Consider the following 18,440-nt stretch of genomic DNA (forward strand, 5'->3'; position numbering starts at 1 on the left):
CTGCAATGAAGACTGGCCATCGGTGGCCACCACACACTTCCAGCCTTGGCAAGATAGGAAGACCAAGTCTCCATCAACAAATAAATAAATGAAGCAAAGTCAAATGTTAGCTTCACCTTAAATGTTTGCTGTAACAAAGTGGTAGAGAAGAAAGAACCTACTTCTATTTCCATTCTAAAGGACCAAGATGGGGGATCTGGGGAAAGTATCAGATATGGGGTAAGGATTTTAAACCAAAAATTCAAAGTAGAAACATACAGTGACCAACTGGATTATCTTTTCTAAGGAGGCAGTGGAAGTACAGTTGTTTAAAAAATATAAATAAATATACTCTACTTTCAACACCCTGGTAGACACTCATCTAAATGGACCCACAAGCTCTTCCCTCCCACTCAGTGATCTCTGATGCAGGTTTCTTTAATTAACTCTTTAATCAATCAATTAATTAATTGTAGAATGTCATTAAATAAAAACACACAAACACTATACAAACAACAACTGCAACTTTAATAAGTGGAACCACAATTTGCCATTTCAGAAACAATTTTAAGGGGAAAGTGTTTTCCCTATAAAAATAAAATTAAACTTGTCAAAATTATAAATAGTATAACTTTAAAAAAAAAAAAAACTTTTTTACTTTTACAATTTAAAATGCTTCCCTGCATTACCACCACCTCATTTCAACCTCTTTCCTGTACCATCACACACTGAGCATCAACAACACTACAGCAAAGCTTAGGTCATTTAATATAGAAACTGGTAAAAAATAAACTCAAAACATTTCTTTGGCTAGATCTGACCTTTAAAAAAAATTCTTTTTTCAAACATTTAAAAGCTGCTGCAGTAAACCAGTGTTGTGGGGGAATGGGGGCTGGAGAACACAACAAAATCAGTCTTTCTAGACCTGCAAATTTCAATACAGTAAGTTTTCCAAATCATAACTTGTAGTGCATATAAAACAACCACTGAGGTTTCTGGATAATATAATATGAGGATGCCTATTTTACAGACAATCTACTTCAAGTAAAAAAAAAAAAGATAATTCACAGATACCCATCAGCTACCACTGTTAGATCCTAAGAGCATTCAAATAGGAAAAGTCAAAGCTTCATGAAAAATAAACTTCTCAAAAATAATAAAATAAAATAAAAAGAAAAATAAACTTCTCATCAAAATGGGACAGGTTAGTCAAAAATCAGGTGGTGGTTGCCAAGAGAATACTCAAACCCAGGCTGTGGTCTGAATAATAACAAGAAAATACCAGCATTCCCTGAACGTTACAGTAAAGTGTCTGTTGGTAATGTCACTTAAAACCTCATACATGCACTACAGAGTTTCATGCAAACTAAACAGACATGGTGTGGCAAACATATTTTATATCGTTCTACATTTAAAAAAAAAAAAACTCTTCCTCAACAGTTTCAGAAGATATGATTGTCTCAGTCACTTGTGTAGTACTGCATAATCCACAAACGGTTAGGACGAAATGATTGTTCTTCATCAAGTCAGCCTGAAAATCTAGAAATCAGAAAAGGAAGCAACAACGAGGCACAGTTTGCAGAGTAAGAGGCACAGGACTGAACCACCTTGGAGTTTCGCAAAGAAGCCATTAGGTGTCACTAAAGTGTTAACAATTCCTTGGGAATTTATAATAAATGTCTAGAGCAAAAAATGGGCAGCATGGGTCCTCTTGAACTTGAGTAAATTTTCTTTTCTTTTCTTTTTTCCCCCCGTGTTTCCACTGGAATAAATCATTTATGCTAGGGCTACTCAAGAGCGAGGAGTTACTTGAACCTGATTTGAGGAAGGCTTCTATTGCACACCCATCCATCTCTTTGGTTGGCTGGATCAAGCATTTTTGTTTCAATGTCTCTGTAAGAATACCAGTTACATCAGCAGTCAAATACTTACTCTTCCCTTCCATGCTCTTGACTCTGCCAGGGGCCAAGCAGTCTTGGGTAGGGGAGGGAGAACCTGGCAACATAACACATCCTGGTTCAGCATGGGAACATCACAGATTCAAAAGAGAGGAAAAGGAAAAAGGGAAGGAGGAAGGGAAGGAGAGAGGAAAAAGAAAATGGCTATGGATGCTCCACAAGGCTTTGAGTACTTCAGTCTTATAAACCTAGAAAATTAGAATCAGATGCCGCTTCTGCCCTATTTCTTTTCATGAGAAACCAGGTGAAATAGTCCATTTCCTCTAGTCTTTTCTGCTAAGGACAAAGACAGACCTTCCTAGGAAACAACCTCACGTAACAGAAGCCACCAAATGGCAACATGGTTTCTAAAATGCTAAGGAGACATCAGTGGGCATCCCCAAAGTGTTCGCCACTCCTTGGGAGCGGGTCTGTGCCTTTCTTGGTTTAGGTCTGTCTCCTTACAGATATCGCACCAAACAGACCTACCATTCCACACCCACTGGATTTATGCAGGTAAGTAGCTCATCCCAAGTTACCTGAGGGTACTGCTCTGCTTAGACAAAGGCCTGGGTTCATAAGATACAGTGGTTAATCCTCAGTTTTCATGGCAATCTCAGGAGCAAGCCAGCTTTTTCTTTGCTCCCTTGCATTAGCCGTTCTCCCAAATCTCCCCTCCTCCAAGAAATCAAGTCATCCCATATATATATAACATCTTACACCTTAAAACTGTATTGTTTTAAAAGTGAGTTACAAACAAAGTCCACATCCCTCTTATCCACCATAACCAAACTTCACAATTCCATCGCTGGCCACCAAAGGATCCCTGTCTCTACTCATGCCTTCTTTCTAACTTACTCTTTCCTTTCCTTAGGTCTACTGCATTAAAAACCCTTCAAAAATTTCTCAAAAATCCCTAGCTTCCTTATGCCACCTTCCATTGTACATGGCCGTTTTCATGCAAAATTGTAAACTGTTTAACAATAGGAAAAACAGTATAGTTTGATGCTTAAAACTGTTCAGATTGGGTTCTTCTTTCAGCTTTTAAAAAAATAACCAATCTGTAGATTCTTGGGCTAAAAACCATAAAATCATTAAAAAAAAAAAAGGTAGAGGGAAAACCACACCCTATCCTTCATATTTCTGTTAGCAATCTACCACAGTTTCACAGGCTGCCGAGGGGTGATACCACCCACCAACAGAGGATTCTGGGGTGGTATCACAACGTGACAAGCTTACCTTACCTTACCCTTACACAGGTACTAGGTACCTGGTGCTGAATGGGACTAATCTAAGAACCGGGGAGAGGTACCCTGTCATCACAAAACTGTAAACCAGCTCACTTAATAGAGCACACCTGCTGCCGCCTTGTCGCTTGTACTGAGCATGCTACGTCTGAGTACGTTGGTTTTTTTAATTTTTGTTTTGTTTTGCTTTTTAAGTAGCCTGCACTATTCCTGAGTGCTCTGGGGCTGCTGCTTAATCCATCTTCCATGTTTCTTCGAGGGCTTTTTCAAGTTTGTGTCTGTAAGTTGCATAGCGCCGTTTCAGGTTCTGCAACTGTTCATCTTCTTCTTTGTCCAGGATCCGCAAGAAGTTCTGTAGCTCAGGAAGACTGAAGGCTTCCCACTGCAGAGGGAAAAAACATGCATGCACGCACACATACACACACACACACACACACACACAGAGATTCAGTGAATAATACATCATATGGTACTTGAGTGAGTCAGCATTTTGTATTTTTGTCATTGTTCAGTTATTTCAGTCGAATCTGACTCTGTGTGACCCCATGTGGGGTTTTCTTGGCAAAGATACCGGAGGGGTTTGCCATTTCCTTCTCCAGCTCATTTTACTGATGAGGAAAATGAAGCAAACAGGGTCAAGTGACTTGCACAGTCACACAACTAGGGAGTGTCTAAGGCTCCATTTGAACTCAGGAACTTAAGTCCTCCTGATTTGAGGCCTGGCACTCTATCCACAGTGTCATCTAGCTGCCTAAGTCAGCATTTACTTGTTACCTACCATGTGCACCTTAAGGGGCTAGGGCAGTTCCTTTTTTTGGGGGTGGGGGGGGCGGTGTGTCTCTTTTATCCCCCAGAATCTAATATAGTGCTCAAGACAAAGTAGAGGAGAGGGAAAGAAACAACCTGAGATTTCATTGGTACAGAAAACTCCTCCCAGGATGAGGTCAAGACAAGTGGTTCCTTTCTCTATAGCTTCCGAGAGTGTCAGAAAGTTGCCTAGAACAGGCGTCAAAAAACATTGCAGCCTCGACTAGATTAAAATATAACTGGAAAATATTTAACAAAATAAATAAAATTTTATTTTTGTTTAATATATCAAATTTATTATATTTTTAAATAGTATGTATTTACAGTAGTGTTTATATAAACAAATCCTATATTTATATTATTAAAATATATTATACTGTGAATATGAAATACAAACCTAAATATAACAATAAATAACATTTATATAAAACTTATTTTGCTTATATCAAATTTATTGTGTTTATATATTTATGAATATTATAAATTCTATATTCATGTTATATAAAATACATTATTCTATTATAAATTATATAAAATATTATCAACATATTTATAAACTTTCTAATAAATCTATATTATAAATATAATAAATATATTTGTATTAGATATAAATGAGTAAATCATGAGATATATTGTAAATGTAATATATAATATGAATATTAAATATGTATGTTATATTTATATAAAATTTGTTGCTGGTTTTTATTTATTTATTATAACAAAATACAAATTTTTTATTAGTAAAACAAAGATAATATTACATTTTGAAACTTTAAAAAAATGCCAGATTTGGAATCAGAGGAGTTGGGTCTGCGAATTATTTTCCATCATTTATTACTATCATTTGAACCTAATTTTTTGACTAGAAATTGTTTGAACCCAGAATATCACCAGCACTTCAGTAACTCTCCAGGAATGCAGGAGATGACAAGGAATTGTGGGTACCAGCAAATCCTGGATGCACCCAAGTCTTTTTTGGGGTTCACTTAAGTTTGTATTCTGGGTTCCCCTTGTGCTTTGGCTTTGCCCACATTTTATTAATGGTTCACATTTACTAATAATCTATCTCAATCTCTTTAGCTGTCACATAGCCCTCTAGGTAAAACTGCTTAACTGCACATGGATGGAGGTACCCTTGTCTAAATCCTATATGACATATATATATACATACATATATACATATATATATGTATACGCACACATATGTGTATATATATGTGTGTATATATATCTGCATGAGACGGAAACACTCCTTTCTGACTCACTCTCTTCCACCAAATGACCTAATAAATTTCTTTCTAAAAGTACTTCAGATTTTGGGGTTATTCTCATGACTGAAAGATTTAAATCCCAACTCTGTTATTTAATCTCTCTGGCACTCAGTGTCCTCATTTGTAAAATGAGGGTTGTAATTAGATTCCCTTCCAGATGGAAGGCTCTGATCCTAAGAGCCAGGGGTGGGGATGGAGTAAATAATCAAAGGCTTTCCAGAGTTGAGGTTTACACTGGGCTTTTTAGGAAACTGAGGCTGGGCAGTGACAAATGGGAGGGGACTCCAGGTAAAAGAATATTGTATGAAGGGAGTAGGAGGAATGACAGTTTATACTATGTTACTTTCACCTTATTACAAATGCTAAAAAAAATAAACAGGAGATTTTAATAAATGTGGAAGGAAAAAACAATGAACAAATAAGCCAATATTACCAATTTGTCACATCTGCCAAACTCTCGGCTGATCCTGAAATTAAGAAGCAAGAGAAACCCCATATACCATTTAAGAGATGCAGTGTGACACTGTGAATCGGGAGTTAGTTTCAGAGTCAAAGATGGGGGTTCAAGTCCTATCTCTGACACATACTAGCTGTGTGACCCTGGCCAAGTCATTTCTCAATACTCTAGGTCTGTAAAATTATAAATGGGAGAACTGGTACCTATGATCTCTCTGGTAGAGAGAGGATCGTTCCTGGAAACTCCCCAGCCTGTCAGAAAACAATCAAAGCAGTTGGAGATAGAATTGTCCACATTTTTTTTTTTTAAGTGAGGCAATTGGGGTTAAGTGATTTGCCCAGGGTCACATAGCTACTAAGTGTCAAGTGTTTGGTCTGAAGATGGATTTGAACTCGGGTCCTCCTGACTTCAGGGCCAGTGCTCTATCCACTCCACCACCAAGCTGCCCCTAGAATTGTCCACTTTAAAAAAATATATACTTCATGATATTTAAACATTTGCTAAACTCTAACAACGTGTGAGATGACATTCCAAAACCAACTAAAGCTGAATCCCTCCTCAGGAGTTTACAAATTAAGTTTACCAGATGGGATCACTTAACAGAACAATACAAATTTTAAAGCTCTATAGAGGGTATGCAAGTGTTTGGAGTTTGAGCTTTCAGGGGAAATGCTAATACATGGTCAAAATGCCCTTTTAAGAATCCAAATGAGAATTCCAAAATAGTACTTTTCTGAACAATGGCAGTTTTGTATTCAGAAAGCCTCAAAAGTTGCAGAAGTAAAAAGTAACATGAATAATTTATAAAAGCAGTTTTTCCTTCTTAGGTCAAAACTACTGAATAGATATGTATATGTATATCATATTCATTTCTCTCATTCATCTTCCATCATCCTGCCCAAAAGTCAATTACTATCTCTTCCATTTTATAGATGGGAGACAGAGATGAAGGGATGGACAGATTTCTTAACTATGGAGTTAACAACTAGTCCAAAGGTCACACTGCCCTAAAGACATTCTTCCTTGAGGGAGGAGACTACCAAGTACACAGGTGTAAGCATAGTGTCTTAATCATTCATGGCAATACAGGTACGGTAGAAAGGACACAGGCTGGGTCAGAGTTCAAAGCCTGCTTCTCCGAGCCTGAATTTCCTCCTTTATAAAATCTGAGGGTTGAACTCCGCAGCCTCAACTGTCCCTTCCATTATTATTATCCTGTGAAATTTTAAAAAATGTGTTTAATTCAGAATCTTGCTAGCCAAGAAGCAAGAAACTCCTTTCTCCCCCGTTTACAATGAATTAGCAGGCTCAGATTCTTATAATCTAGCCGCTGCTCAGATTCCTAAAATCTAGCCACTGTTTAGATTCTTATAATCTAGCCACTGCTTACCCAGGTTTCAGACTCCTTAAGAGTCTGCCCAATATGACAATGTTCTAATAAACCTTGTCTTTGGCTGAAAGAAGGCTTGGGTTGAATTCTTTCAGGCAGGATCCGTGTGCTGTGATTTTGGGGTCCCAGGACCCTTGAGCCCCTATACCACATCATTTTAGTGGCCCGTACAGGGAAGCTACCTAACCCCGAGTTCTTCTCCAGCCAAGACTGGAAGGTATGTAAGCCTCCCTCCACCCCTCCTTTCTTGCTCTGCAATTGGGGTCGCTCTCCAAGCACCAAAGCTTAGAGGTGCTTTTCTGGCAGACAGTTACAAGGCTGTGTCGCACTCGGCCTGACGCTCTTAGGCTCTTGGTCCACTGGGTCGGTTCAAGGCCACAGACCTGGGTACACCTTCCACAGCATAGAGGACGGATGCCCTATCCGGAAGTGTATGAATTTCCTCGGTGCTAGGGAATTGGGGAAAACTGCAGTTGCTTTTTGGTTTCCTGAGGCTTACTTACTCCCTTCCCTCTGCAGCTCTGAATCCTCCTTCATGGAGGTTACAGGGAAAGTCAGAATAGCTAAAAATATCTTGGCAGATTCTGGAGATTTTGTGATTGATCATTAAGGAGTTTTTAAACACCTGTACAATGAATTAGCAAAGAAACTTTTTGTCAGGAATGAACATATGGCAAGTGTCAACTTTCAAAATTAAGCTAACAGTAAAAGCATAAGAGTATAAGAAATCTTTGGAGACCAACTATAAAATTCCAGCCTCCAAAATCCATTTTTTGGGGGGTGAGGCAATTGGGGTTAAGCGACTTGTGCAGGGTCACATAGCTAGTAAATGTTGTGTCTGAGGCCGGATTTGAACTCAAGTCTTCCTGACTCCAGGGCTGGTGTTCTATCCACTGTGCCACCTAGCTGCCCCAAAATCCATTTTTTAAATCGTGATTTAATTAACAAACACAAACATTTCAATATATGAACAGGAAAGATGGGCATACAAGAAAATGTGAACTTCTGTTTTTAAAAAATATGTATATAAAAATAAAGTTTAATGAGGCAGCAACAAAATTGCTGGGTCCCCTTCTGCTTTTTTTTTGCTTTTTTGGTGAGGCAATCGGGTTAAGTGACTTGCCCAGGGTCACACAGCTAGTAAGTGTCAAGTGTCTGAGTCCAGATTAGAACTCAGGTCCTCCTAATTCCAAGGCCAGAGTTCTATCCACTGAGCCGCATAGCTACCCCTGCCCTTCTGCTCTTTAAAGACCTTTTTAAAATACTGTTTCTTCCCACCTCAAATATTAGGCAAAGAAAAGTTACACAAAAATGTTAATGGCAGACTGACACTGGGTTTTGTTCTTGACTCCTCATCCCACTTCTTCCACTTGGTTACAAAGGTCAACGACCACTAAGTTAAACAGGGATAGTGTACCCTAAAACAGTGATGAGGAACACTACTTACTTCTCCGGTTTCCCGTTCACGCAGAACAAAGCTCAGAGTTTCTGTCCTTGGTCCTGCTACCAAACGCAGATAGAGGGGGTGTTCTCGGTCTGAGAGCTTGCACGCATAAACTGCACAGGGAAACAACAGATCTATTCTTATTACCCATTAAACTAGCCTGCTCCCAATGGCCAAAGAAATTTATTCACCACATCTTACCCCATCTTACTATAAAATTTGCCAGTACTAAAGTGAACGAATTGACATCATGGGCAGGTAACAAGTCAGATAAAAACAGACAATGCAAAGCACAATTAGTGCTGTTCCTATTATTTTCAGAAAAAGATCAATTAAGTCAAGCTTTTTAAAAAGACTGTGACAAGAACACGTGGTCCTGTATATGAAAAAAATCAAGCAAATCTTTCCACATACCAAGTCAATAGCTTTCATTTAAATATGCACCCACCACCATGTGCCAGAGAGAAACGCCAGGCAAGTTCTTCTGTCTGTTTGGTTAGAAAAATTATTAACAGGCAAAGATACCATCTTAAGTGGGTAACTACCACTGTTAGCCTGAGCAGTAAAGAGTTGTGAATGTGAGGGGAGAATTGAGCTGGCAGGATGAAAGGTCCCCCTGTGATCTCCTGATCCTCCCACCACTCCTTCCCAGCATGTGGAAGACTAACAGTAGGTTTAGACTTCCTGGGACAGACTTTTCTAAGTGGGCACTTAAGTAAGGTGGAAATCAATTTCCTACAGCTGTTTCAAGCTCTACTCAGAAAAGCTAGAAGGAAAAAAAAATTAAGAGAGTGACTAATGAAATATAGATACTTCATAGTCAAATGAACACTGGAGATAAGCTAGGTTTGCTGGGATTTACTTGTATAGAACATCCAGTAAGGTATATATTTATTCCCTTTTGATTCATCCAAGGTAGCTGTTCTTATAAGAGAGAAGATGGACTGAAAGGGACGTGGGTGGGTCTTCCCTGCTCCACAAGATAGATGCCTTTATGTCCTGCCAAAGTATGCCTTGGGTACAGGAGACCAGTGCCTCAGACCTCATGGAAGTGCCAGGTATGTGGACTCATAGCGGAGCATTTCTAATTGAAGAGGTCTCAGGGTTACTTCTGAGCAAAAGTCAATGGCTACCAAGAGAAGAGATGATGAAACACGCTTCTGGCCTCTTTGCGAAGAGCTGGGAGTCTACAAACTGATGCTGCATATACTCTCAAAGTGGGCACTAGGGTGGGTGGTTCTGCTGAGTGGTTTTATCCCATGCTACAAGGGAGGGGGTTGGGCAGCTAGGTGGATCAGTGGATCCAGTTAAGAACTGAGTTCAAATTCGGCCTCAGACACTAGCTGTGTGACTGTTTTGTCAACTATAAAATCGGCTGGAGAAGGAAATGGCAAACCACTCCAGTATCTATGACAAGAAAACCCCAAGTGGGGTCATGAAGAGTTGCATACGAATGAAATGACTGAACAACAAGGGAGAGAGAGTTCAATATAGGGGATGTATTTTGGAAACTTTCCGTGACATAAAACAACTCATTCTTGCTGTTGGTATGTATGTATGTATGTATGTATGTATGTATGTATGTATGTATGTATGTATGTATGTATATATGTATGTATGTATGTATGTATGTATGTGTGAATCGTATATTATTGTTGTCTCACTGGTGCCTGACTCTTCCAAGACCCCATTTGGGAGTTTTCTCAGAAAAGGTACTGGAGTGGCTTGAAATTTCATTCTCTAACTCATTGTACAGATCAGGAAACTGAGGCAAACAGGATTAAGTAATTTGGCCAGGGCCACACAGCTAGGAAGTGTCTGAGGCTGGATTTGAACTCAAGAAGATGAGTCTCCCTGATTCCAAGCCCAGTACACTATCCACTGGGCCACCCAGCTACCTCTTGTAATATATATGTGTGTATTTGTATATGTGTATGCATGTACATATACATGTGTGTGTGTTAGAGGGGGGAGGGACAGTCAATGGCTAGCTAGATGATACTACTATTACTGTTACCACCCCTACCACTACTACTACTACTACCACCACCACCACCACCACCACCACCACCTAGCATTTATATAGTACCTAACTATGTGCCAGGCACTGTGTTAAGCACTTTACAAATATTGAAATTAAATATTCAAAGTAGTTAAATGATATTTAATATTAAGCTTAATATTAAATAAATATTAAACATATATTAAATATCTATTGATCCTCACAACAACCTTGGGTAGGTAGGGGTTATTATTATCCCCATTTTACAGTCGAGGAAACTGAGCCAAACAGAGGTTAAATGATCTGCCCAAGGTCACACAGCCAGTAAGTCTCCGAGGCCAGATCTGAAATCAGTGCATTGGCTCTGTAGTGAGAGAACACATTTTATCTCATCCCTGAAACCTCCTTCTTCTGTGACTCTGGCCGAGTGATTTAAACTCTCTCGGCCTCAGTTTCCTCATCTGTAAAATGATGGGGCTAGACAAGGTGACCTCTGAGGTCCGTTTCAGCTCTAGGATCTTATGCATGATTCTGTCAGATAGAAAGGAAGTTCCTTGAGGGCAGAAATGGTTTCATTTTCATCTCTGTATCCCCAGTGCCTAATATGGTACCTAGCACATCATAGGTACTTGACACAAGCTTACTTTTTTTTTGGATATATGCTTACTGATCAATGAAAAACAAGTAGCATGAGATAAAGATGGACAAGTCAGGATCAGAAATGTTCACATTAATGGGAAGCCACTGAAGGGTCAATGGGCATAGGAATGATGATGATAAAAAGGCCAAAGAACAGGAAACAGGACAATTTAAACAGCAGCATACCTTGATCTTCCTTGTGACAACGCTTATAAAGTGCAAACTTGGCTGGGCTTTCAGACACTAGAAATTTCTTGAGCAAGGCCTCGATAACTTCCCGGACAGTGTTGGTGCTGCTGATGTGAAGAGTATTCATGCAGCCATTATTATTGGCGGCATGCTTTTCTGGGTTCTGAGAAGTCCATGCACTGATAGGTCTGCACAAGTCCATCTGCACTTTGATGAAGCCAGTGTAAATCCCATTGGAATTCTGCAGCAGGAAGACAAAGAACATGGTTCCAGTCAAGCCCTGGAGTTTGGAAGGCATTCAAATAAGATGGGAGAAGGGGCCGGCATCAAGCAGAAAAACTCATTCGCTACTTCTGCTCTTGTATCTTGATGGCGGATCTCCTCTAAAGATTCTCGCACCCCAGCGAAAAAGGGCCTAAATGTGGGGTTGGGTTAAGAGGGTGGGCCATGGAGTCAGGAAGACTTCAGTTCAAAGTCTTGCATCTAAACTCATAATAGTTGTGTCTGCTGACAACTCACACTTAACTTCTCACTTCTTCTGGAAATTTTCTTGAATTGTAGTTTTAGATCAGTTGCTAAACCTTAAAATGAGTTTCCATGCTGGAGGTTCTCTAAATCAATTAAATTATAGCTCAAGATAAAAATAAAAGGCAGAAAGACCTTAATGGGAGGCCTTCATGTGCAGGGTACACAGCCCATGAACCATGTCTGTTAGGCAGATGGGGAAGTTTTAGAAGCTTCTCTGTTGGCTTTGATACGCTTATGTCTGAGACCCATTCATTCATGCTGCTATAGCCACATGTGAGGAGTCTGGACCCATACCTCCATTCAAATCCCTGCTGGCCAAACCAAGAAATTTACTAAGGCTAATGAGAAATATCTGGGCTGAGTGCACAAAGGAGGTATCCCCATCATAAAAGACAATGAACCCTTAGAGGAAAAAAAAAGAAAGCCACAATTATAACTTTATGACATCCTAACAAAAAAGGGTAAGCCAAGAGGCTGGAATAGATCACTTGGGGTAGCTATTACTGCATACGAATTACTGTTTTACTTAGATATCACTTCTTGCTGAAGCATCAACATGAAACAGATTACGATGAACTTTCAAGATTAACCTTTTTTAAAATAAGTCAAATTCAGGCTGCAAAAGTTAACCTCTGGAAAGCATAAACATTTGTTCATAATTTATGAATAGAATTACAATTTCATTTCTCAGATTGCTAAAAAGAAACTTAGTAAGGAAGCTGGGGTAAGTTAAGGTCTTTTGGGCCAAAGGGCAGCATTAGTGGAAATGCTAGAACCTACTGGTTTAGAGGGCAGCAAAGGAGAGGTAAACTGAGGCTCCTTCCCATAGCAATTTCTGCCAGGCTGGGAGAGAATAGAACCTTTAGGCACTTCTGAAAGCACATGGAAGACAGATGTTTAAAGAGAGGCTTTCTGGGAGAAGACTTATGGAGACATATGGCCATGATCCTCGAGAGGAAAAAAAAAAAAGTAAGTAGAGGACAAATGGAATCCATGCATTTTGTTCCCAACTACAAAATGTCTCTTCTTTTCATCCTCTAAACTCTTTCCTACAGACACTTGGTGGCCTCAATACAGGGACTGCAAACCGGGATTCCATGAGTTTTTTTTTTTTTCAAAAATACTTTAATAACTGTATTTCAATATAACTGATTTCCTTGGTAACTCCAGGGATTTTATTTTACGCATTTAAAAACATTTCTCTGAGAAGAGGTCCACAGGCTTCACCAGACTGCCAAATGGGGCCATCAAATGCAAAAAAGGGTAAGAAACTCTGATCTAAAAGCATTTTTATTACCTTCCTTGCTTTGTCCCTTCTGTTTCCTCTCATCTTGTTTAATGTGATCACATCAGCGTTTCTATGGCATCAGGTTTCACCCTGTACACTGCATATCCAATGTGTGAAGGTCACTGAATAAGGGATCCCGTGGATGAAGTGAAATAAAGGACAGCAAGGAAATCATTCGTTTTAACAAATGACCCAAGGTGTAGCCTGAAAGGCAGAAAGCCAGGACTCCATCCCCAAGTAGGTTAAGTGGAAGCAAAGGCACCCAGAAGACCAGAAAGGAGAGCAGGAATCTGTCCCAAGTGAGTAAGAAGCCTGGAAAACAATCCTGAGGGGTCAGCACGGATGCGCTAAGGACACTGGTGCTGCATAGACTGAAAGGGCAGATGCTTGGTTCATCCAGTCTACCATATGTTAAACAGAAACACCAACAGGGTCCAAGAAAAGTAATTTTTAAGAAATTGGAAACGGTAGACCAATAGCTGACATTCTGTTTATTAATTAACTGCTGACTTTTCATGGCCCATTGTAGCAGAGTAGATAAAGAAGCAAGCTTAAAATCAGGAAAGCTTGGGTTCATTCCTGCCTCTGCTGTCACACTGTGTGATCCCCTCAACAAGCCACGGAATCTCCCAATGCCCTGGGCAACTTTCCAAGGCAAGAAATTGCTGAGGAGGCGCCAACTCACTTTGGTGGAAGGAATTCCCAATGTCAACGAAATCACACTCTTCTCCCTGATTACTTTTTCCTGGGCCTGCTGCTATGGAGGAGTTGGATTATCTAAGAAGTCAGATAGAATTACAGGTGACCAAGTTGTGTTTGCTTCCTTCTCTCTCTTTAGTATATTCCTGCTGCCTTCTGTCCTCCCTGCCAATCCTTGAGGTATTTGGGGTTGACCCAAAAAAGGGCATGGAACTCCTTACTTGAAAAGAGCCCATGCTATTGTATCTAACGAAGCTGCCAACTTTTTAAAAAATCTGCCTATGTTCACAAAGCTAGTAAATATCCAAGGCACACATGAACCCATGACTCTTCTCCCTACTCCAGACTCCAAGGGCTCCTTCCATTAGACTAACCTGTCTTTTATACGAGACTTTTTCTTAATCCTCTTTTAAAAGCTGTGGATATTAAGGGGGGAAAAAAAGCTTTGAAAAATCTCAGTATGTTTCTTTCCCTATTATAGTATTAGTTTATTTTTAAATTTTATTTTCAGTTCCAAATTCTCTCCCTCCAGTTCCTCCTCCACCCATTGAAAAGGCAAGAAATACAATACTTATTACACAAATGAAGTCATGCGAAATATTCATGTTCCAAGAACAAAGAAAAGAAAAGAGATTTTTTTAAAAAGTAAAAAAAAAATATGCTTTAATCTACACTCTGAGCCCGTAAGTTCTCTATCTGGAAGAACACAGCATTTTGCTTCTTTTTCTAAAGTGTATTTAGTATTTTATTTTTCCCCAATTACATGTAAAAACAATTTTTAACATTCATTTTTAAACTTTTGAGTTCCAAATTCTCTCCCTCCCTCCTCAGCTCTCCCCCTTGTTGAGAAGGCAAGCAATTTGATATAGGTTATACATATGCAGTCACAGCATATTGCTTTTTAAGTCCTTTGGAGTTTTAGTGAATGTTGTATTGATCAGTTACTAAGTCTAGACTAAGTTATAAGTCTATACTAAATACTAAGATATATCTTTACAATATTGCCATTACTGCGCAGACTGTTCTCTCAGTTCTGCTCACTTCACTTTGCATCAGTTCATATAGGTCTTCCCAGGTTCTTCTGAAACTATCCCCTTCATCATTTCTTACGGAACAATAATATTCCATCACAATCATATACCATAACTTGTTCTGCCATTCCCTGATTGATGGGCATCCCTTCAGTTTCCAATTCTTTGCCATCACAAAAAACAGCCACTATAAATATTTTTGTATAAATTGGTGCTTTTCTTTCATTTTTTTTTTAATCTCCTGGGGGTAGACACTAAGTAATGGCATTGCTAGCTCAAAAAGTATACAAAGTCTTATCGCCTTTTGGGCATAGTTCCAAATTCTTCAGAATGGGTGGATTAGTTCATAACTCTACCAACAATCCATTAGCGTTCCTACTTTCCCACAATCCCATCAACATTTGTCATTTTCCTTTTCTGCCATCTTAGTCAATCTGATGAATGTGAGGTGGTAGCTAAGAGTTGTTTTAATTTGCATTTCTCTAATAATTTGTGATTTAGAGCATTTTTTTCAGATGACTGTTAGCATTAGTTTCTTCCTCTGAAAACTGTCTTTCTATGAATTGGAGAATGGCTCTTATTTCTTATATTTGACACAGTTCTCTATTTATTTGAGAAATAAGAGAAACTTGCTAATTTTTCTCAGTTTCCTTTTCTTCTACTTTTGGCTGCATTAGTTTTGTTTGTGCAAAAATTTTAATTTTATGTAATCAAAACTATCCATTCTACCTCTATTTCTTATTTGGTCATGAAATCTTCCACTATTTACAGATCTGCCAGATAATTTCTCCCATGGTGCCCTAATATGCTTTTGGTATCATCATTTCTGTCTAAATCACATATCCATTTTGAGCTTGTCTTGGTGAGATGTTTGTCTATGCCTAGTATCTGCCGTACCACTTTCCAGTTTTCCCAGCAGCTTTTGCCAAAGAATTAGTTCTTGCCCCAATAGCTGGGATCTTTAGATTTATCAAACACTAGGTTTCCCCTACTATTTTATTAAAACATCCTCTTAACCTCATAATTGCAAATGCCTCATTTTAGAATAACTCACCTTTGTCAAATGAATCACCTAAATGTCCCAGGTGAACAGAACAGAAAGTTAACAAACCCCTCCTCTACAGTTCTTTGTTTGTCTACAGGTCCACAGTTCTGATTCACTGTTGTTTATACCAGGGGTGGGGAACCTTCGGCCTTAAGGCCACATGTGGCCCTCTAAGTCCTCAAGTGTGGCCCTTTGACTGAATCCGAACTTCACAGAACAAATCCCCTTAATAAAAGGACTTGTTCTATAAAATTTGGACTCAGTCAAAAGGCCGCACCCGAGGACTTAGAATGCCACATGTGGCCTCTACTCTGGTAGAGTCAGTTAATAAGCATTTATTAAGCACCTACTACTACTGCCAGGCTCTGTGCTGAAGACACAAAGAAAGGCAAAAGATGGTCTGCTTTCAAGGAAATCACAGTCTAATAGGGGAGACAACATACAAAAGCCATACACAGGATAAATCAAAGATAAACAACAAAGAATTAAGGGGAATCAGAAAAGGCTTATTGGAAAAAGTGGGATTTTAAAAAAGGGAAAAGGACCCACGTGTACAAAAATATTTATAGCAGCTCTTTTTGTGGTGGCAAAGAATTGGAAATTGAGGGGATGCCCATCAATTGGGGAATGGCTGAACAAGTTGTGGTATATGATTGTGACACAACATTATTGGGCTATAAGAAATGACAAGCAAGATGATTTCAGAAAAACCGGGAAAGAGTTACATGAACTGATGCAAAATGAAGTGACCAGAATGAGGAGAACATTGTATACAGTAACAGCAATATTGTACAAAGAACTATGAATGACTTAGCTATTTTCACAGTCCCAAAGAACTCATGATGAAACATGCTATCCACCTCCAGAGAAAGAATCAATATTATCTGAATACTGATTGAAGCATACTATTTTTCACTTTCTCTTTCTTTCATTCATTTTTTTTGCTTGAGTCTACTTGTACAAAATGATTAATATGGAAATGTTTTACATGATTGCACACGTATAATCTGTATCAGATTGCCTACCACCTTAGGGAAAGAGTAGGGGAGGGAGGGAGAAAGGGATAGAATTTGGAACTCAAAACTTTTTTTAAAAAAATGTTAAAAACTGTTTTAACATGTAATTGGGGGTTAAAATATATATATTTATTTTAAAATGATGACCTGGAAAACATTAACAAATGGAAAATTTTCAGATCACCAAAAAAAGAAAAAAGAAAAAGAAAAGAGAAGAAGGAAGGGAGAAAAGAGAAAAAAATTGGGATTTTAGCTAGGCAAGCGAGGGAAGCCAGGAGCAGAGATGAGGGGACATGGAGTACAGCTAGTGAAAATGACCAGAGTCTGGTATCTTTTTCAAGAAACTGCAAGGAAATTGCTGTCACTGAATTACAGTGCTTGGATAAGTTAGGCTTAAGACAGGAAAGGTAGGAGGCAGACAAGTTTAGAGGGCTTTTAGGGTCTTTTCAAGGCCTAGATCTATGATCCTTTGGGTAGTTTAAGGGACTAACACAATAAAGAAAATTGGGGTTCTCTTTGCTCGTGTCCTTGATAAAGTCACCTCTGGGAGAGTAGCCATGGTTCCAAAGGTTCTATCAAAGACGGCAGCGAATTTGACAGAGCCTGCTTGAACTGGGTTAACCTGAGGTTGAACCCTGATTGTTTGTAGCTAGGAGAAAGGCAGCTTCAGGGGCCTACCAGGCTATCAAAAGGGGGGAGGGGAGAAGAAGAGGACTTTTTTGTTGTTATTGTTGTTGTTCGTTCTTAGTGCTTGAAGAGGACCAATAACATCACAGGTGATGTCTTGACTTGCAAGTGAATGGATTTAAGTGAGGCAGAACTGTGCAAAGTCATCAGCCCCACTCTTCCAAAGTCATCAGAGTCCAGTGGCAAGACACAGGTCAAGAAGACTGGCAATGGTCCTGGATGCAGTGGGAGACCATGGCCTTCTTAAGCCAAAGTTTTCCCAGGTCTCAGTTGTCTGAGGCAACAACCATTCAATAATTAAAAAGCTAGGTAAGAATTGAAACAAAAGATGGCCTAGTTTGCCTTCACAAAACAATGGATCTGGGATGGGAAGACCCTTAGAGTTTCTGGCCAGAAACAGTCGCTATTTACACTCACTCTGAGCAATCAAACTCCCCCCCCCCCCCCCCAAAAAAACAACAACAACAACAAAAAAGACAAAACAAAACAAAACAAAAAAAAAACCAGCAAGTGAGGCTTGGGCTGGGACCTATTACTGGCCAATCAGTGAAAGCCAGAGTGATTTGGGTTTAAAGGCATAGTCAAGTAGCTTCATTTGAATCACAATGGACTTTAGGAAAGCCTGGTTTTTCAGAGCTATATTTCAAGAGATTATAAATGAAAACTACATGAGACAAGAGTTAATTGTCCCAGTATCTCAAAAAATGATAGAATAAATAAATAGAGAAGAAAAAAATCTAGCTCCCAAAAGCCAAGATACCTTGAGAAGTATAAGCGACCAAAA

General features: G+C 39.1%; 1 protein-coding gene across 1 annotated transcript in view; it reads right to left on the reverse strand.

Moving 5' to 3' along the window:
* Window positions 1–486: 486 nt before the first annotated feature.
* Window positions 487–18,440, reverse strand: part of RASSF3 (Ras association domain family member 3) — a 97,975-nt gene continuing 80,021 nt past the window's right edge. The window contains exons 3-5 of the mRNA XM_027854156.1: window positions 11,360–11,603; window positions 8,536–8,645; window positions 487–3,545 (exon numbers count right to left, since the gene is read on the reverse strand). Of these exons, the coding sequence (XP_027709957.1) occupies window positions 3,396–3,545; window positions 8,536–8,645; window positions 11,360–11,603 (504 nt within the window). The 3' untranslated portion in view covers window positions 487–3,395. The remainder of the gene's footprint in view (window positions 3,546–8,535; window positions 8,646–11,359; window positions 11,604–18,440) is intronic.

Source organism: Vombatus ursinus, unplaced genomic scaffold (genome assembly GCF_900497805.2).
Source record: "Vombatus ursinus unplaced genomic scaffold, bare-nosed wombat genome assembly UNPS02010320.1, whole genome shotgun sequence".
Taxonomy (NCBI): Eukaryota; Metazoa; Chordata; class Mammalia; order Diprotodontia; family Vombatidae; genus Vombatus; species Vombatus ursinus.